Source organism: Leptodactylus fuscus, chromosome 10 (genome assembly GCF_031893055.1).
Source record: "Leptodactylus fuscus isolate aLepFus1 chromosome 10, aLepFus1.hap2, whole genome shotgun sequence".
NCBI classification, from domain to species: Eukaryota; Metazoa; Chordata; class Amphibia; order Anura; family Leptodactylidae; genus Leptodactylus; species Leptodactylus fuscus.
In genome coordinates this window covers 35,989,188-36,011,299 of record NC_134274.1, presented here as the reverse complement: position 1 = coordinate 36,011,299, position 22,112 = coordinate 35,989,188, and the positions used below count along the sequence as shown (strand labels likewise).

General features: G+C 42.8%; 1 protein-coding gene across 1 annotated transcript; it reads right to left on the bottom strand.

Annotated features, from left to right (window-relative positions):
- Window positions 1–629: 629 nt before the first annotated feature.
- LOC142219188 (calcium-binding protein 39-like) lies at window positions 630–20,869 on the bottom strand. The gene is made up of 8 exons (XM_075288140.1): window positions 20,768–20,869; window positions 19,683–19,847; window positions 17,457–17,575; window positions 12,257–12,425; window positions 9,174–9,233; window positions 2,921–2,986; window positions 2,160–2,303; window positions 630–848 (listed from the first exon to the last, which is right to left on the bottom strand). The coding sequence occupies exons 1-8, from the start codon at window positions 20,867–20,869 to the stop codon at window positions 630–632; spliced, it is 1,044 nt and encodes a 347-aa protein (XP_075144241.1).
- Between the last annotated feature and the right edge of the window lie 1,243 nt (window positions 20,870–22,112).

The window sequence follows — 22,112 nt, the reverse complement described above, 5'->3', positions numbered from 1 at the left end:
ACCTTCATTACCATCTACAGTCATTTCCCATGGTGACATGACCAGAAGGTGCCCTAACGCCTCTACTGCGCCCACCCGCACCCCAAGCCGTTCTCTCACCCACTCACCATCCATCTCTAGCTACCTCTCCCGTACTGGGATTCTAGCCGTAACATCTGAAGACATGGCACCCCCAACACTGCGCCAGTCGCAAACGCCTCCCTATGATTGTACCCCGGTCATGCCACACCAATGACGTTACATACATCATTCAACTCGCCTTGGCATTGACGCTTGCATGAACTGCATGTAATCGCTAAGGTCACTGGTAATGATGTACGTGATGCCATCGCTGCAGGACCAGCAGAGACTACTGGAGTTCTGAGTGGTGTTTGATTTAATGGGCAAGTAATGGTTAACTTTTCATGTTATACCATTTGGCAATTTTCCGATAATATTGCAGAGTGCACTGGGCAGTCACCGTAATTCCATCACGCTGTTACCTGAAATTTCACATACCCACTGATTATAAAGAATATATATATATTTTTTAAGTTTTAATATAAAACCTTTATACTCATGGCAGCTAGTAAAATAAATAGAAACAAAAACGTAGGCACTGACGATGCCATGACAACTCCGGAAAACGCTTATTCAGATGATCGGTGGTAGGAGCGGCGCGGGAGATGGTCATGGGCGGGGCTTTTCAAGTCTTGGATCTGTTTGATCAAGTAGTTCTTTTCATCTGAGAATTGTTCGTCATCCGTCCTCTCCATTTGGAAGCTGCTCAGGAACTCAATTAACTTGGTCTGTTTTTTTAACAGGATGTCCACAATCGGCTGCGTTTTGTTAGGATTTGCTACAAACACCTAAGACGTAAGAGAAGATGAAGGATTAGTCAGGTGAAGACATGGGGTTCACATGGTAGAATGGAATGGATTGTACTCACTTATAGCGAACACAAGGCACGGATGTACGGTACTAGAGACATGCATAGTAAGATGTGCAACACGGATGGGAGAGCTCAACTCCACCTCCCAGACACTTCCCCTATTCACATTCATATAATGCACTATATATATCCATCACACCTAAAACACGTCCACACTGGCTCGTTCTTTTCACACTTGACATGCTGTATGTATGTGACTACTTGGTACTTATAAATCAGGGGACATGAATTTCTCTGCTTATGAGTTTCCATCACCTGTGACGTACATTGGATGTTGGACACTTGCCTGAAGTGCCTTGTCCGGAGCTCTCCTATAAAACGTTGTTCACATGTTGTCTCTGCTGCCTGACATAACACAGAGCACCGTCATCCACACCAGCGGATGAATACCTTGAATGAAAAGTAGCAAGGTGCAGCACGAATGATCGGCCATCCATGTATCATAAAACGTAGCTTTTAGTTTACATATAAAAACTTCATGTGCGGCATTAGGGGTTACAAGAGCCTACGTGTTTCGGGGTTGTCCTCTTACTCATGGCATATGGATGCATGGTAAGCTGCATTTTTTTCAATTTTATTTTTTTTCTCTCCGTTTCATTAATTTTATTGCTCCATTTCTATGCATGACATATAAACAATTCCTCCACATTTACCCATTTATACTTATCTTTAGTTTTTTGGATTTTTAAAATTTTTAATTTATTATTATTATTATTATTATATATTTTTCTGATATGCTACACTTCAATGCACCATTCTATAATGATGACTCCATATTATGTCTTCTTTTTCCTCTCTCTCCAGCACCACACTTGATGCTTAATGAATCAGTTTCTGTCTCTGTGCAGACGGGAGGGGCTTTGTTTTTACTTGTGTTTCTCTTATTGTAGACTGCAGCTTACCATGCATCCATATGCCATGAGTAAGGGGGCAAACCCGAAACATGTAGGCTCTTATAACCCCTACTGCCTAACCCCTCTTATAACCCCTAAGCTACGTTTTATGATACATGGATGGCTGATTGTTCGTGCTGGACCTTGCTACTTTTCATTCATTTGTTCCTGTCTCTGCCGGGAGAGATCTCCGAGCACCGATCGCATTGCCTCCATTAACCCACGTTATACCAGCAATGGGATCAAGTGAGTGGATTTGTACTTAACTTTTTGTTACCTTTTTACTACGGATTTGGGCTGTTGCATTTATTTTTTATTTGGGATGAATACCTTACCTTAAACACATGGAACGCTTCAAACTGGATATTGGGGCTCTTATCTCTCAGCAGATTCATCATCAGCTTCAGATTTTCTGGCTTGTTGATGTACTTTGTCATGATGGAAAAGTTGTGTTGATCCAGGATCAGCTCCCCCAGCAGCTTCAGAGGGAATGGAAGAAGTAAATTATTAAGTTACACATAAGCAGAGACTAGAGGAAGGGTGTCAGAGCTGGTGTATGGCATAAACGTGTCTATGGGCTTTGAGGACCACCGCCCCCCAACTCCTTCCTTCTCCAACAGTACAAGGCTATGGAAGAGTATTGTCAGGGGAGCCGTTCCTCATGGTCCAGTGATGAGGCCGAGCTGTAAAGCCCACCCTTCTGACAATACAGGGATATTGGTTCAAAAACTGACACCATGGTGCACACCGGTAAAGCTAACTGTGCACTGAATTCACTGAAATTGGCTTTCTAGCTGTATACAATCCTTCTGATGCCAGAAGACATGAAAGGTCTTCTCCTTTCTATCTGTCTTCAGAAAACGAAGTGCTTGCCCCAGGAAAGCTGAGTTCTGCTGCTATGGCGGAGATTTAGGGTTACATGTATTAGATGCAAAGGCTCAGTTCACTGTAGCAACAATTGCTCTTTGTTAGCAAGTCCCTACACAAGGTGTCCTAAATGGGGGAACCTCACTATATGGCCAGATACAGCATACAAAAAACTGCAGTCTCCCTGAGACAATCTCTTTAACCTTACAGCGTTACATGACCCACTTACCTTCAATGACTGTCTTTTAGTTACATAGTTCTCAGAATGTAGAAGCTTTTCATAGTCATTAAATATCTAGGAAGAAACATGGAAGAGAAAGGCTTACGAACTATAAAAGAAGGGATGGATAAATCGCATATAATAGATGGATGTCAGAAATGGTGGCTCCTGTTTCCAGCCAAAGTGTCCCTATAGGACAGTGATGGCGAACCTATGGCACGCAGAGCCCTCTATACCGCCACGCGTGCGGTCGCCCAGATCGCTCATCAACGGGGAATCCAATACAGGATTCCCCTTTGATGAGTGATCGGTGCCTTCAGTTGTATGTGCAAATGCACACACAGCTGAAAGCCGTCAGTGTAGGTTGCGGATCACGCGACCACGGCCTACACTGACTGCAGAGTTTGACCTCTGCCCCGACCCGCAGTGAAAAGGAGGTGGACGCCGGTGGCTCTTCATGGGTGAGTATGAGAGTGTGTGACTGGCTGTGTGTTTTGTATATGATACTGAAGAGCATATAATACTGTAGGGGGCGTATTAAAAAGCATATAATACTGGGGGTCGTACTAAAGAGCTTATAATACTGGGGGGGGGGGTGTATTAAAGAGTATATAATACTGAGGGGATACATACTAAGGGCTCGTTCACATCTGCGCCCGGCACTCCGTACTTCAGGTTTCCGTTTCCTGCATAAAACAGAGCAGGAGACGGAAACCCGCAGGAGTCTTTCTCACCCATTCATTTGAATGGGTGAGAAAGCTGTCCGGCCGTGAGCGGCAGTGAGCGTTTTATGCTCTTTCCGCTGCGAAACCGGGTTTTATAATCCGGACACAGAAGACATGCAGAAGACGGAAACCACAGAACGGACAGCTGAACGCAGGTGTGAACCTAGCGTATGGAGTATATAAGATGGGGAGGATGTGTATTGAGGAGCATATAATACTGTGTGTGGGAGGGAGCGTACTGAGGAGCATATAATACTGGGTGGGCGTATTTATAAGCATATAATACTGTGTGTGGTTACCACTGTAGAGCATATAATCCTGTGGAGGGCTACTATGGAGCGTATAATACTGTGGTGGGTGGGGGGCTACTGTTGAGCATATAACGCTGGGGGGCTACTGTGGAGCATATAACACTGGGGGGGCTACTGTGGAGAATATGATACTGTAGGGGGGGCCACTGCTGAGCATATAATTCTGTCTGGGGTCCCCTCACTATTTATATCACACCGTATCTGTATTATAGCAGACGTGATATTAGTAAAACACACCCTGTGCGATGTAAATAGTGAAAATTGTTCAAAGTACAAAATGCAGAGAGCGTTACATTTCAGTACAGTTGTTTGTATTATTGAAAGCTCTGTAAAGCCCCATTCACATGACTGCAATTTGTGGTCCGTAACTGTCCGCAATTGTGAATCGCACAGTATTAAGTATAAATTGCTGTGTTGGCACTCCGCGAAATTTAGTGGGTTTTGGGTTGCAGTTTGGGCAATCAGTCACTAAAAGGTTGTCTATCACTGCTATAGGAGATATGTGCACAGAGAACCTTCCCTACAAAGACGTGTCCTCTTGTTCCTCACAGTCTAACCTTATACACGGGAGCCGGCTGTATACATGAGCAGACAGATAACCTCATCTCTCCCTGACATTCCTCATGGTGACCGATAGGCTGCTGGGTTACCATCTTATAACTTTCTGTGCCGTTTTGGCTACCGGCCGTACCAACCTATAGCTATAACATGCCGTCCTAATAGAGTGAAGAATATTAAGCTGACAGCTCTGCTTTTAAAAACACGGCAGCTTACTTTCAGTGTCAGTCTTGTTCAAGATCTGTATATGGTATTGCCACTCGGCCCCATTCATGACAATACCACAAATAAGACTGCTACTGTTTCTTGAAGAAAGCCGCCATGTCTGTTTCGATGCAACCTAGTGTATTAATCCTTACATATATATACAGTCCTATGAAAAAGTTTGGGCACCCCTATTAATCTTAATCATTTTTAGTTCTAAATATTTTGGTATTTGTAACAGCCATTTCAGTTTGATATATCTAATAACTGATGGACACAGTAATATTTCAGGATTGAAATGAGGTTTATTGTACTAACAGAAAATGTGCAATATGCATTAAACCAAAATTTGACCGGTGCAAAAGTCTGGGCACCTCAACAGAAAAGTGACATTAATATTTAGTAGATCCTCCTTTTGCAAAGATAACAGCCTCTAGTCGCTTCGTGTAGCTTTTAATCAGTTCCTGGATTAAGGGATTTTGGACCATTCCTCTTTACAAAACAATTCAAGTTCAGTTAAGTTAGATGGTCGCCGAGCATGGACAGCCCGCTTCAAATTATCCCACAGATGTTCAATGATATTCAGGTCTGGGGACTGGGATGGCCATTCCAGAACATTGTAATTGTTCCTCTGCATGAATGCCTGAGTCGATTTGGAGTGGTGTTTTGGATCATTGTCTTGCTGAAATATCCATCCCCGGCGTAACTTCAACTTTGTCACTGATTCTTGAACATTATTCTCAAAAATCTGCTGATATTGAGTGGAATCCATGCGACTCTCAACTTTAACAAGATTCCCAGTGCCGGCATTGGCCACACAGCCACAAAGCATGATGGAACCTCCACCAAATTTTACAGTGGGTAGCAAGTGTTTTTCTTGGAATGCTGTTTTTTTTGGACGCCATGCATAACACCTTTTTGTATGACCAAACAACTCAATCTTTCTTTGATCAGTCCACAGGACCTTCTTCCAAAAGGAAGCTGGCTTGTCCAAATGTGCTTTTGCATACCTCAGGCGACTCTGATTGTGGCGTACTTGCAGAAACGGCTTCTTTCTCATCACTCTCCCATACAGCTTCTCCTTGTGCAAAGTGCGCTGTATAGTTGACCGATGCACAGTGACACCATCTGCAGCAAGATGATGCTGCAGCTCTTTGGAGGTGGTCTGTGGATTGTCCTTGACTGTTCTCACCATTCTTCTTCTCTGCCTTTCTGATATTTTTCTTGGCCTGCCACTTCTGGGCTTAACAAGAACTGTCCCTGTGGTCTTCCATTTCCTTACTATGTTCCTCACAGGGGAAACTGACAGGTTAAATCTCTGAGACAACTTTTTGTATCCTTCCCCTGAACAACTATGTTGAACAATCTTTGTTTTCAGATCATTTGAGAGCGGGCTGTCCATTCTCGGCGACCATCAAACTTAACTGAACTTGAATTGTTTTGTAAAGAGGAATGGTCCAAAATACCTTCATCCAGGATCCAGGAACTGATTAAAAGCTACAGGAAGCGACTAGAGGCTGTTATCTTTGCAAAAGGAGGATCTGCTAAATATTAATGTCACTTTTCTGTTGAGGTGCCCATACTTTTGCACCGGTCAAATTTTGGTTTAATGCATATTGCGCATTTTCTGTTAGTACAATAAACCTCATTTCAATCCTGAAATATTACTGTGTCCATCAGTTATTAGATATATCAAACTGAAATGGCTGTTACAAACACCAAAATATTTAGAACTAAAAATGATTAAGATTAATAGGGGTGCCCAAACTTTTTCATAGGACTGTGTATATATATATATATATATATATACACAGGTATAATATATTATACATAGGGCTGTAGGGATTTTCATTGATCAGCCTATTAGCGGACATTAGCAACTTTATGACGTCCATTTTCTATTCTCCTCTTTGCATAAACTTCAGAATGTTTCTTGCTAAAGCAACAACAGTGAACATTGGAGTGTCCTAACCCTGCCATGTGCAGTTGTAGAAGGCTTCCGTCTGTACAGGTCATTGCAGCAAATGATGGTAGTGATAGGCTGCAATGACATATGATGTCATCGAGTGGATTTGTATAGTATCAGTATTCTTCCCTTTATCATTGTGGGTGATCCAATAACAAGGCAGGACAAGCTTGGTTTACTTAATAATAATAATAATAATAATAAAAAATTTTATTTATATAGCGCCAACATATTCCACAGCACTGTACAATTTGTAGGGTTCAAATACACAGAAAGATACATTACAAGACATTTAATTTCACACAATGGGACTGAGGGCCCTGCTCGCAAGAGCTTACAATCTATGAGGTAGAGGGGGTGACACAAGAGGTAGCAGGGGCGGCATTGCTTATGCAGAGGTCAGGCACTTTTGTAATAGAGGTGACTGTCATTACACAAACATAAAACTTTATGAGCCATCACTAGTGGTGTCCTGTAACATGTGGATGGAGCTTGGACCTATAAAGTTAGCCTGAAATAGCATCATATCATGTGGGAGCAGGGACAGAGGAGGGTTAAATTTTGGGGATTACATATTACATTATAGTGCGGAAAGGTTTACGTTAGAAATAGTGATAGGCCTGTCTGAAAAGATGTGTCTTTAGTTTGTGTTTGAAACTGTAGAAATTGGGAGTTAATCTGATTGTCCGGGGTAGAGCATTCCAGAGAAGTGGTGCAGCTCGGGAGAAGTCTTGTATACGAGCGTGGGAGGTTCTGATAATAGAGGATGTAAGTGTTAGGTCATTGAGTGAACGGAGTGCACGGGTTGGGCGGTAGACAGAGATGAGGGAGGAAATGTAGGGAGGTGCAGCATTATGGAGAGTCTTGTGGATGAGAGTGATAACTTTATATTGTACTCTATAATGAATAGGCAGCCAGTGTAGTGACTGGCACAGACCAGAGGCATCGCTATAGCGTCTAGACTGATAGATGAGCCTGGCCGCTGCATTCAGAATAGATTGTAGAGGAGAGAGTTTAGTGAGGGGAAGACTTATAAGTAAGCAGTTACAGTAGTCAAGGAGAGAATGAATCAGAGAGACAATAAGTGTCTTTAGCGTATCCCTGGTGAGGAAAGGGCGTATTCTGGAGATGTTTTTGAGGTGGAGGTGACATGAACGTGCGAGTGATTCAATATGAGGGGTGAAGGAAAGGTCTGCGCCAAACATGACCCCGAGGCAGCGGGCATGCTGCCTAGGAGTTATAGTAAGGCCTGAGACTACAATGGATATATCAGGGACAGATCTATTAGATGGTGGAAACAGTAGTAGTTCAGTGTTAGAGAGATTTAGTTTCAGATAGAGTGAGGACATGATATTTGAGACAGCAGAGAGACAGTCGCTGGTGTTCTGTATGAGTACAGGGGTGATGTCCCGGGAAGATGTGTATAATTGGGTGTCATCAGCATAAAGATGGTACCTGAAGCCAAATCTGGCGATGATTTGTCCAATGGGGGCTGTGTAGAGAGAAAAGAGCAGGGGGCCGAGGACCAAGCCCTGAGGAACCCCAACAGCAAGGGAAAGAGGGGAAGAAACAGAGCCCGCAAATGATACACTGAAAGTGCGGTCTGAGAGATAAGAGGAGAACCAGAAGAGCGCAGTGTCCATGAGGCCGACTGAGCGGAGCATAGTGAGGAGGAGATAATGGTCAACAGTGTCAAAAGCTGCAGAGTGGTCCAGAGGAATAAGAAGAGAGAAGTCACCATTGGATTTAGCCATTAGGAGATCATTGGAGACTTTTGTGAGAGCCGTTTCAGTAGAGTGCAGAGCGCGGAAACCAGACTGTAAGGGGTCAAGCAGAGAGATAGCGGATTAAACGAGAATAGACCAGGCATTCCAAGAGTTTAGAGATGAAGGGGAGGTTAGAGACGGGTCGATAGTTAGTAGCACAAGACGGGTCCAGGGAGGGATTTTTCAATAGCGGGGTTATAACAGCATGCTTGAAGGAGGATGGGAAGAAGAAGAAGTGCCAGCCTATATACTGGCTATGGAAAAGCAGACACCTTGTGTCATGGAACAACCCGTTAAATTCCATGGAGAACAGAAGACGCCCATGAGCGTCATGTAAATGTAAGATGGTGACTATTTCATTGGTATGAGAATATGCAGCCACTGTTATGGTCCCATCGTGGTCAGGTTAGTATCCAGACTCTCCACTAAATAGCAGATACTAAACCACACGTATTATTAGTTCAAGATCTGAACAACTGCTTGAAGATCAGATAAAGATATGGACTGGGTTAGGGCTTGGACAAAGGGTAGGCAGTGTAGGCATCTGCCTAAAGGATCATGGGGGAAGTGAGGTGGAGGAAATGTGGGAAGAATTAATTATTATTATTATTATTTTTTTTTTTTGTAAAGGCAAGAAGTGACATCTGTTGCTCTTCTGACAGATCAGAGCAACGGACAGTCACAAAGGGTGAATGTTGCCTTATATACTTAGTCAAGTGCTGATGTACTTACTCTATCATAGTTCTGTTCTAGAAATTCAGCTACCGTCAACTTGTGTCTTGTTAGCAAGTCCTGAAATAAAGGAATGAGATAATAAAGACCATTGTAGAGGAAAACATCATCTAATAACTAACATAGAAACAGTGTAAAGGCTGGACATTACTGTTATACACGTTATTGTTAGATTTTCCATCTGTAGTCTTGATCAGGTGTCCATTTAATTGCAGAACAGGAACCCATTACTGCCGAGAAGTCTATGGTGCAGATCAAGTCACAGTGTAGTGGTTTATCAAACATACATAAGTTATACCACTAGGAATATACAGTGCATAGACTTCATCATGTTATTTGCAGTATTTGCAATTGAAAATGATCTAGGAACTTTGAAGTGATTACTTTACATATTCTTTATAACTCCTTTAAAGGGAGTCTGTCAGGAATTTTGTTCCCCTCAGTGCTATATGCAGGATGTGGAGTGCTGTGTTTAATCCTCCTACAGTCACCCGTAAATTATATGTCCCCCCCCATCTCTGCCCCCAGAATCATGTCCACCCCATATCTGTCCCCAGTTTCATGCCCCCCTCTCCATTTCTGCCCCCAGAATCGTGTTCCCCTCATCTCTGCCCCCAGATTGATGCCCCCCCATCTCTGCCCTCAGATTGATGCCTCCCATCTCTGCCCCCAGAATTGTGTCCCCCTCATCTCTGCCCCCAGATTCATGTCCCCCCCATCTCTGCCCCCAGATTAATTTCCCCCCATCTCTGCCCCAGATTCATGTCCCGCCATCTCTGCCCCCAGATTCATGCCGTCCCCCCCCCCCCTTCATCTGCCCCCAGTTTCATGGACCCCATTCATTATGTTCCACCTCAATGTTTAACAAAAAAAAAAACACTTATACTCTCCTTTTCCTCGCTCCCCCCTCCGCAATTTCACTCACAGAGTTGTAAGCGCGATGTGACGTCATCACATTGCGCTTACACAGCCACTAGTTGTAGCGCCGCGGCAAAGCAAGGAGCTGAGACAGCTTCTTGTTTTAGTCACGTATGTATTCAACTCAGATCTGCGTCTTCCGGACGAAGTTCTGAGTTGAAATCGGGACATGCCGACCCGGACCGCTGGACAGGACACAGAAATCGTGAATGTCCCGCGGAAATCGGGACAGTTGGGAGGTATGCTTATAGTCATCTCTCAGAGCAGTCACTTAGAGCACAGAGGATGGGTGCTGTTTATAAAGTGGTTGTACTCCAGGGTGCTGCCAAGCCTGATGTCAACAGAAGAGGGCTCAAAGTACTTTCCTCAGGCTCGGTTCACACCTGAGCTGGCTCTCCGTTCGGGGATTCCATTCCCATCCACACTTTTTGCACTTTTCTCTCCACATTTTTCGCCCTTTTCGGGCGGAAACCTCACGGAACTCATTATAGTCTATGGGGTCCACAGGTTTCCATGGGTAGCTACTTTTTCTTTTTAAGTGGATTAGGTTTCCCGAACGCAGAAGTAGAAGCCTCTTTAAGGATTCAGTGTAGCGGGGCCAACCTTTATGGTCCCGCGAACTGCGGTTTTCACGGCATATGGTTACATCTATACAACGCCGCTTCGTTACACCTCCTGATGAACTGCAAGGCAGGGAAACGCGTTGAGGACACCATTTAGTAGCTACATGACTCAGGGGGAGTTAGTATCGGGGGTGATTCCTGTGGAACGTGGGCGGTATTAGGGACTGACGGAGCTCACTGTATCAAATCCATGGAGAGGGACATCCGACTTACAGATTAACCCCTTGTAGGTTCATGTTAGCTAGGCAGCATACGTGTACAATTTAGTATCTGTAACGCCTTAACAGTTGTGGGCACCAATGCAAGAAACCGAGCCCAAAGGTGCTGAGAATACAGGACTACAGACAGTGTAATTGGCGTCCAGTTTCAACTGAGGAGCACACTCTGTGGCCCACATGGCGCAAATATGTCCCTCTGATCAGAGTTTATCGAAGGGCATCTTTTATAAGGGGGTCATGGGATTGGGTTTTAAATGAATGAATAAAAGTTAATTTTTAGTAAGGATTAGTTTAGTGTATATTTGCAAAGTTTCCGTACACCCTGTGTTATTTATAATTTATTTGTCCATTTATTTCTCTGTTCTTTTATGTCAGATGGAATAATTCAGACCAGTGTGTGGTCCTAACAGTGAACAACAGTGCCTCCTCCATGCATACAAACATAGCGGTCAATCACTGTTAGGAGTACCCACTGTTAGACTGTATTCTCATGGCCTTAGGTTCCCTTTAAGGTGATTGGTATACGTTCATTACCCAAATGAAACATTTAGAGCCTTTAATCTGATGGAAAGTGTTATGTATAGAGATAATAACTCTGCAGTCTGTGAGGGGTATGGTGTAATCCCTGCATATAGTGCCAAAAGGTGTGGTGCCAATGTATTTAATGAATGTCCTCCATACAACATAATGTAAATAGGGCCCGTTACAATACTCCAGCCGGTAATGGGCCCTATTTACTCACTAATCCTGGCATCGGAGCCGGGATCGGTAAGTGACGCCACGGGTCCCACAAACACTATTATTATACTCGGGGTGGGAGGCAAAAAATTCCTTCTGCAACTGTACCTTTGAGGTGTCACTGTTTCCAGGGAAATCTGCCATCAACGAGGTTCCCAATAAAGTGAACAGAAGCAGGGGCATTTCTGCGTCCACTCGATGATTTGGCCACTTTCCTGCGGGGTAATACACCCCAGTTCTCAGGATTGATGGAGGTCTCAGTGATCAGTCCCCCAACAATCAGGATGAATATGCTTCATGGCATAGCCCCTTTAGGTGTAATCAATTTTTATTAAATTTTTCATAAGAAATTACAGTACAGAATACAAGCAATGGTGCAAACACCATGGTAACACTTTGGCATAGCCCCTTTAATACCCTATATGACACATTTCTTTAACATGTATCAGGTCACTATGAGCTGCCCTTGTCTTGTAGGTTGCTGCTTTTCCCCCCTGCCTTGAAACAAAGCAGCAAGGAAAATACACTCGGCCGGGAGATCTACTTTCAACCACATAAACACTGAGCAGAGCATGAAATAATTTACCTTAAATGTCGCAAAGGCATCGGACGCTATGTGGAATGTTGAGATTTCCACATATTTAAAGAAGTCCTCAAACTGCTCAGAGTACAGGATGGTTTTGGCAAGCGGCTCATGACGGACACATTCACGCAGCATTATCCCACAATGCAGAGTCACTTGAGGAGATTCATACCTAGAAGAAAACGATAGGTTGCCTTTATATACAGCAGACACTTTTTGGTTTCTTTTCTATTACATTGCTCTCAGGATATCTACATGTAATAAAACTTACAATATTATACTAACCCAATGTTTCTTTGGCTTGTAATTGTGACACTACTGCCTGGCAACATATAATAATAATAGCCAATGTGCGTATTTTATTGGCTATACATAGACCCTACCATCCACAAGACCTACTCACAGTTGGAGTCTTTGTCAGCTCCCTGCCATCTTGAAATTACACTAAACCTTTACGCTTTTTTCTTTGATAAATTTCCTAACTTTTTTTTTTAACCAAAAATATTTACGCATAGAAAAAAGAAATACACATTTGCTTAAAGGAACACTAAACCTAAAATGAATGCTAAAAGGAGAAAAAACATATCTATCTATCTATCTATCTATAGTATATATATATAGATAATATGCCCAAATCAATGAAAGGTCCTCTTTATAAGTTTAAATATCTAAATACAAAAATTTGCCATTCGACTGTGTCTGAACCAGAATATGCTGCTATACGATACCATAGGAGGAAGACATGTAGGATCCATACAATCTCATTGGACTGTTCCACTGTGTCTGATCTAATGGATTGTACCTTTTCACAAAGCAGAATTTGATATATTCAGGCAATGGCCACAGAAACTGTAAGCTCTACAGTTCTCCACTTAGGAGATGTTGAATTCCAAACAACATTTTTGAGGGCAGGAATTCTACAAACATGTTACGTTGTAGAGTAAAAGATTTGCAATGGATTTGTGAATTATATTATTTAACACCAGTTGCAACTAAAATAAATGTAAGCGATTTCATTGTTGTTTCTTCCACAAAATTGGTGCAATGTCACAGCAGCCACGAACTTTGTGCCAAGGCAGGAGGACGTAGAAGGGAGGTTGCATTAAGATACATAAAATATGGTATATACATAATAAATGTACTCAAACATATACATTGCCGGGGATTCTATATGTAGTTAACACAGTAAAAACTAAAAACACAACACAGAATTGTGCACAATTCACACTCCAAAATAGATGGTGAAGCAGCAACCCCTTAAATGTTATATGAATGTAGGACAAATCCCCTGACTTTGGCAGGTCTGGCTGACTATAATGTGCATGGGACGGGAACCCAATCTAGAAGGTGCAGATTGTTTGTCACTTGAGAACTGAATTTTCGGGAATGGGGGAGGTTTGAGGAACGGGAGGGCAGAATATGGCAGAGTGTAATACTCTTGATCATGTCCATTCTGTCTAACAACATTGTGCTTGGTAAGCTTGACAAGATTTGGAGGCACAGACTGCAGCAGATCGTGGCACGGCAGAGTAGAGATTCTGTGCTGCAGCAGCTGCAGTCTACGCTAGAGATGCGCGAACACTGTTCGGATTAGCCGATCTGAACAGCACGCACCCATAGAAATGAATGGAAGCACCTGTGACGCCGGCCGGCCGCCGGCAAAGTCAGCGTCACAGGTGCTTCCATTCATTTCTATGGGTGTGTGCTGTTCATATCGGCAGATCCGAACAGTGTTCGCTCATCTCTAGTCTACGCCTCCCAAATACTGTCAAGCTGACTGAGCACAATACTAGTCAGCCTTCCCCCTATAGGTCATGAGCGGCAGACAGTCTGTTCTAGTTACATTATTAAGGGTTTCTGCAAAGCAACAGAACTGGCAATTGTCAGTTTACTAGTAGGCTTAGTAGACAGAGTGTAAATTATAGGATATGGAACTTTTATAATAAATAATACACAGACATATAAAATTGAAAGAAAAAAAAATCATTTCCAGTGCCAAATTGATTTTTTTAAATTTTATATGAATATAAGCACTGTGGACTCGCAGCTTCCCGCACTTAGAGGCTGCTGCAACATACTGATGACAGTGGGTAGGTCTTAAGTGCATAAAACTGATTTGTGGGCTGGAAATGTTTAACATAAAAACTTGATTTGAAAAAACAAAAACAAAAAAAAGGTCATTTTCTAGTAGCAAAATTACCTTTAACCCCTTAGAGAAAGCCCAAAAGTGACTTAAGGACCAGGCCTCTTTTTCAAAACTGACATGTGTCACTTTAAATGGCAATAACTTTGAGACACTTTAACTTACACAAGTGATTTTGAGATTGTTTTTTCGTAACACATTATACTTCATGTTAGTGGTAAACACTAATCAATATTTTTGTATTTATTTATAAAAAAAAAAAAAAATGAAATTTGATGGAAATTTGGAAAAAATTGCAATTTTCAAAATGTGAAATTCTCTGCTTTTCAGGCAGATAGCCATATCACCCAAATACATGAATAAATATTATCTCCCATATCTCTGCTTTATATCGGCATCATCTTTTGATTGTCTTTTAATTTATTTTGGACGTCACAAGGCTTACAAGTGTAACAGCGATTTTCCAGATTTCCAAGAAAATTCCCCAAACTAATTTTTCAGGGACCACTTCAGTTCTGAAAGGAATTGTAAAGGCCTATATAATAGAAACCCCCGTAAATCACCCCATTTTCAAAACTACACCCCTCAAATAATGCAAAACAGCATTTGGGATGTTTGTTAATCCTTTAAGCATTTCATAAGAATAAAAATAATATGGAGGTGAAATTTAGACATTTAACTTTTTTTCACTAATACATTCATTTAGACCTAAAATTAACACATTCAAAAAGGTTAAAGGAGAAAATGCATCTGACAGTTTATTGTGCAATTTCTCCCGTGCACAGAAATACCCCATATGTGGGTGTAAACTGATTTTTGGGCAGACGGCAGTGCATGGAAGGGAAGGAGCGTCACTGGGTGTTTGAACAGCAGATTTTACTGGAATAGTTTTAATGCGTCATGCCTCATTTGTAAAGCCCTTAGAATACCAAAACAATAGAAACCCCCCAAAAGTGACCCCATTTTAGAAACTACACCTCTCACAGAATTCATCAAGGGGGATAGTGAGTATTTTGACCCTACAGCCGTTTCACAGATTTTGCTAATATTGGAATGTGTAAATGAAAAATTACTAAAATGTCACTTTATCCCCAAATTTTTCATTTTCACAAGGGGTTAAAGGAGTAAAAGCCCCCCACAGTTTGTTAAACAATTTCTCCTGAATAGGGCAATACCCCATATGTGGCCATAATCTGCTGTGTGGGTACATGGCGGGGCTCAGAATGGAAAGAGCGCCATTTGGCTTTTGGAGGGTGGATTTTGCTGGAATAGTTTTCAGGTGCCATTTTGAATTTGCAGAGCCCCTAGAGTACCAATACCGTGAAAACAGCCTAAAAGTGACCCCATTTTGGAAACTACACCCCTCATAGAATTTATCTAGGTGTAGAGTAAGCATTTTGACCGCACAGATGTTTCAGGAGGTTTCTCTTACCGCCTTAGTTTCTCTTTTTGAGGGCAAGAAGTGTTTTTGTCTTACGTCTCCTCACTCCTGGCTGCTCCGGGCTCCTGTGTCTCTCCTCCGGCTTCTTCCTGGCCGGCTCGGCCAGCGTGCAGCGATGCGCTCCGCGCATGCGCAGATGCCCGGGTTCCGGCTGTGTGGCCGGACGGGATTTCGGCCCCTCCCCTTAGTGGGAGGGTCCCGAGCTACGCTCTGCTGTGCTCTCCGTTCCCCCCCTGGTGGGGGATGTGGCTACGATGATAAAGGATGATTATAAAGAAGTATTATAGGAGGACACATGCATTGGGGACACTGGCATTGATCCAGGTTCCCCATAATAATAATAATAATAATAATATTGATTTATGCAATGTCAGCTAAATTATTTCTGACTGGGGAGGAGTCAAGAGTCCTCCTTCCTCCTTGGCCTATATAAGTCCGGCCATGCCAGTCTTAGGTGCTTGCTCTGCTATTCGGACCAAGCTCCGCTGCTCCTGTGGCGTTTTTGTATTGTAACGTTTAAAGCTCCTATTTGCTATTATCACGGTACTGTTTTAAACCTAGCCAGGCTATGGTCCTCTATTTCTAAAAAATACTTAGTGTGTTTTTTCTTTTTTTGCAGATGTCTTCCTCTCCCCAAGGGGTCATCCAAGTGTAAACATCTTGCTTGTAGAGGTTGCAACATTCCACTCCCTGATGGGTATGAACATAATAGATGCCGCCAGTGTCGAGCCCCCCGCCTGAAGAACCTGCCCTTCGCGATATGGTCGCATGGGTGAAGGAATTGGTTTCTGATTCCATGCTGGAGATGAAAGAGGCCCTTGTCAGTTCTGCAAAGAGACCTCGCAGAGAACCACGGGCTTTAATATGCCCTTTGAAAGAAGGTTCTAATATAATGGAGATTTCTTCAGACAAAGATTCTGATGCTCGTAAAAATTCATTTCCAGTGGAGAAAATGTCCAAACTCCTCAAGTCCATCCACCCAGGCGGGCGCGATGTTGACGAGGGGGAAGCCTCAGATTCCACCTGTAGAAGGTCCAGGACCTTCCAAGTGGATCCAGCCACTTCCTCCAGCAGAGATGTGAAACTTTAGCTATTTTAGGAAGCGGTCCTCGGGCAGCCTCTCTCATAAGCTGTTACTAGATGCATTCCACTTACTTTTAGCAATTAAATAGACTTGACGTGCAAGTGCGCCAATACATATACCTATTAGAATTGCCCTCTGAGGGCTAAGCTAGGGTATTCTGCTAGATATGCATGATAGACCTAGTTATCTAAAAGTCTGGCCAGGCAAGTGATGAAATAACATACATACGTAGTGTCCCTGAGTGACAACCTGTCCACAATAAGGAAATCATGGCTGGATTTCTGACAAGTCCCGGACCATAGAAAGCTCCTGAGTTCATGATCATATCCATTGTCAGCTGATCAAGACAACATATTTAAATATGGTTATGTTTATGAGAAAACCCCTTTAAGATGTTAAATATTCTCTTCAGCGGCTTATACGTTATATACATATACATATGGGTTGTCAGTGTCACCTGGCTTTCCCAGTTAGGGCTATGACCAGCACTTACACAATACTTCTGTTACCTCCTCTATAGTGATGTATAACTCACCCTTTAAGTAGGAGAAAGAGGATATGTTGATGGGCGTTAATATATTCCACTGTGGGCAAGCGTGTGCCAATCTGTCTTCTCAGGATATTGTTGAATATCAGGGATACATCCTTCTTACCCTGTAACATGTATCATTACATATTAGTCATTAAAGGGGTTGTCCCATCACAAGGATCCTATCTATACTGCTAGTTTATGTGGATTTAAGACTTTTCCTAAATGCATTGCTTTATCAAAACTGCTTTGTTTGGCCGCTATCTTAATTTATTCACTTCATTGTTTACACTCAGTTTCTATGGCCCTTGGGATAATCTGATCATTTGTCAAGTGATGTAGCTGCCTGCTCTCAGGGGGGGGAGGGGCTGAGAGCAGCTCTGAGCTGTTTGTGTCTGATAAGTAGCGGAGCTTCTCAGATAGGGGAGGTGAGAGCTCCTGGATTTCTGAGCTCATATCAGTTGGTTTAATTGAATTTGGCTGATAAGAGCTGAGATAGGAAGTCCGTTACCTCTGTATGTAATGCAAACTGACTCAAATCCAGCTCTGCTACATCAGCTTCACACTGTGGTAATTCATGTACAACCAATCCCATGCAAGTGAAACCCCGCCCACCTAAGTGCCGAGAAGAGCAGGAAGTGAAGAGAGCACAACAGCCTGCAGGTTAGTGAACAAGCGTCATGGGAATACCCCTTTAAGTATCACCGATAATAAGAAACCATTGAAAAATCATTTCTCCTGACAAGTCTGTACCAGTTAATACTACAGAATTGTTGTTTTATTCAGAGTACCTTTTATTATAAACCTTCACTGGGCAGTTCCTCTGTTTATTGCTCCTGGAAATGTGTGACTAAATTGGCATGTCCTATTGCTGCCCCTTTTTCACCAATCGCTCATAGACTTAAGTCTAGGAAGGACCCATTAAAATGGTGACCAACTTTTTATGATCTGAGACAAATCACTTTGAAGTTTCATTTCTACTGAATTGACCTCAAAGACCAATAAAGTAAAGCAATACCTTAAAGGGATTCTACCAATAAACGAACATTTTTTCTAATTACCACGTCGGAATAGCCTTAAGAAAGGCTATTCGTCTCTTACCTTTAGACGTGGTCTCCGTGGCGCCGTTCCTTAGAAATACCGGTTTTAACCGGTATGCAAATGAGATCTCTGCAGCAATGAGGCCGGGCCCCAGCGCTCAAACGAGAACTCTTTCCAGCGACGCCTCCATCTTCAGCTGCAACCCCGCCTCTTCTGTCTTCCGTCTCGGTCCAACTTCCGACGCCTGCGCAGTACGCTCCTGTATTGAACTACAAGAACAAGAGCGGCCTCCCAAAAATAGCTGCCGTCTAAAGGTAAGAGAAGAATAGCCTTTCTTAAGGCTATTCCGACGTGGTAATTAGAAAAAATGTTCGTTTAGTGGTAGAATCCCTTTAAAACACAAGAAGAACAAAATTTCTTCTAAACATGGTCAGAGAGTGATAAGCTCCTATAGAAAAAGTTTACTTCACTTGTAAAAAGGTGGTTCTACTGTATGTTGAATTATAGGGTGTACTTATTTTTCCCATTTTGTTCCTGAATGTTGGTTTATTTTTTTGAAAACAAAAAAAACCCCACCATATAATTATTGAATTTTTTTTCAGATAAAAGGACCACACTAGAATGGATTTAATGGGGTTTCTTGTGTTTTTGTTTGTTGTTGACTCCCAACGACTGAATGAAGGGGATATGGCAATCTGAAACATACACCACAACAGGTTCTGCAGCTGTTTTCCATTCACAGGTTTAAAGGGTTTGGTTTTTTGTGACCTTTTCATTGACGACTTATGCTTAGGATAAGTTATCAATTAAAGATTGTTAGGGGTCTGACATGACACCCTGCCCCTGGGCTCATCAGATGTTGGAAAAGGCTGCAGCACTTACCAAGCACAGCGCAGTACATTTGTGCAGCGGCTGTGCTTGGTATCACAGGTCAGCCCATTTGCTTGAATGGGACTGAGCTGTAATAGGCTATGTGACCAATGAACATGATGTCACAAAGCCTGTGATGTGGATGTGCAGCTCAGGGAGCGCCGCTTCTGCTTCATACACCTGATCCACAGACGACCAGGCTGTCAGACCCCCCATGGATCTTTAATTGATGACCTATCCTAAGCATAAGTCAACAATTAAAAAGTCCAAGAAAACCCCTTTAAATACATTATACTTACTATAGCTTAGAGGGACACCTACCTCAAAGTCTATGAGGTGCAGATTGGCTATCAAAGTCTCTAGCAGGCCACTGTTGTACAATTCCTGTGCTAGCTGACCCAAAGTTTCTGTCTGGGGCTCTTTGTCACCCATACCAAACCAAATTTCCTTTGTGGCATGAAGTGATTTAGAAACTTCTTCAGAAACCTGTTAATACAAAAATACAGCAAAAAAATAAAATACATTAATAAAGTATTTTCATGCCTATGTTAATAAATAACTGTATTCCCAATAACATGAGGCAGCTTTATGTAGAGCACTTTGTTGTGCTGTTCCTCTCTTATTCTTATTAGACATTTCTGAATAAATTGACAACAGGGTGTTACCATTGAGCGTGTGTCCATACACAGGCTGACATTGTCCAATCTGTGACTGTGTAGGGACACAACCTCTCACAAAGAGGATGGTAACATCCAGCTACCACTGTATTCATAACAGAGGAGTTCTAAAACAAGATGCTTCAGAGTCATGAAGAATACAAGTACTTACTAAAAAGACACGCCAGGGCTAGAGATTGATCCTCTTAAAAAAAGGAGTTTGCCACCAAAACCCAACCCCACATCTAGATAAGTTAGAGTCACCTGAACCAAACAAACAGAATTTTTCCCCTTGTGAATCGGTGTCTCCATTGCCGAGAAAACACAGATATTGTCAAAGTGCAAATGAGCCATTTGAAGCAATGAGGGTATTGCTGCCAACTTCTTTGCAGCAACTACAACCTTCAAATACTCATTTGCACATTCACTAAAATTGTGATTTCTTGGGAACAGAACCACCAATTTACAAGGTAAAACACCATTTGACTCAGACAACCCTAATCTACCTATCTGAGGAGCTGGGTTCATATGCTGGATTCTGGATGTGTGAAGAAACCAGTGCTTGAGGAAACATTAGCAAGCACGTAGAATCATTAACTCCAACCAGACCTTTAGTAAAATCCCGGATCCCAGCACTGCAAGGCAACATTTCCAACCAATGAGCCAACGCTGCATCCTAACTTAGTATCTAAGAGACAATGGCTGTTATAGCAGAGATGACAATAGGTCCCATGACATGTCACGTCTTACTTTCTCAGTCGTCTTCTCCTGCTTTTCTAATAAGGCCATGTTTTCCTTCAGAGATTTCACAATTTTTGCAGGACTCTTGTGTGATTTGCTGAACAGTGGCATTTTCTTTCATTTTGTATCACTGTATCAGAATCCTTCAAAGGAGAAAGAACATAGGATTAGACCATAATGCTAAAAATGTAGGTGTTTCTTATACAATATAAAATGTATCATTTACAAAGTTATTTGCACAAACCTATTTGTGTTTGGCATCGAAATTATGCAACTATAGATTTGTCAAATTCTATCAAAATGCTAAGGCTAGAATACTGCATCGGTATATTTATATGTGGTGTATACAGATGTAGCCGTGTGATATTGGAGACAAGAACAACCAACGAAAACTCATTGAAAATGTTAATTGATCTTCTGTGGTATCAGGCTGCAGCAGGTTAACCAATTTTAGACATTCAGGTTCACTCTATGTTCCCATCTGCACAATGGACACATGGACCACTAGAACAGCAGACACCGATGCCCGACAGATCCCATTGATAAAATGGCGCCCGTTTTTTGTTTTTTTTTAAAGAAACTTCTGGGAGAAAAAGTCAGACTTGCAACACTTTTTTGTCTGGCGATTTGATGATAAATGCGATGGAGTCTACAAAATGATATTCTGGCAAGCTGTGAACAGAGCCTAACTCTATCTCTCGCCCCTATATAACACTGCCAATTTCTCAGTTCAAGGCCTCGCACATACAACCGGCTATCACTCTGACCAATCAATTTCTATGGCCCCATGGTGTAATGGGGGGCAGGGTCCCTGTGGGGGCCTGCTGCATGCGTTTGTGTGGGATTCCAGGGGTATTGAATTTGTGTGTTGGGTTCCTGGGGTACTGCTTGTGTGTGAGAGGGAGTTCTGGATGTGGTCCCAGGGTGCTGCCACCTGAGGTCCCTGGGTTGCTGTGTGTGAGGTGGTGGCCTCTTGGGTACTTCCACCTGTGGACATGTGGCGGAGGTTCCGGGGTACTGCTTTGTTGTGTTTAGGCCATTTGGGTGCTGCCTTCATGTAAATTGGGGATTCCTGCAGTGCTGCTTGTATGTGGGTGGGGGTTGTTGATGGGCGCTGAGATGCTACCACCTGTGTGTGTTTGGGTATGCTGCCTGTGTGTTGGAGGGGTCCGGCACCTGGGGTGTTGCCACTTATGTGTTGGGGTGCTCCTGCTGTATACTGCCTGCGATGGGGGGCTTCAGTCCCTGGGCGGCTGCCATCTGTAACCTGAAAGGGGCATAGGGGCTGCCGTCTGTATGCTAGGGGAGATCCAGGACCTGGGGGCTGCCTCCTGTGTGAGCTGTATGCATAAAT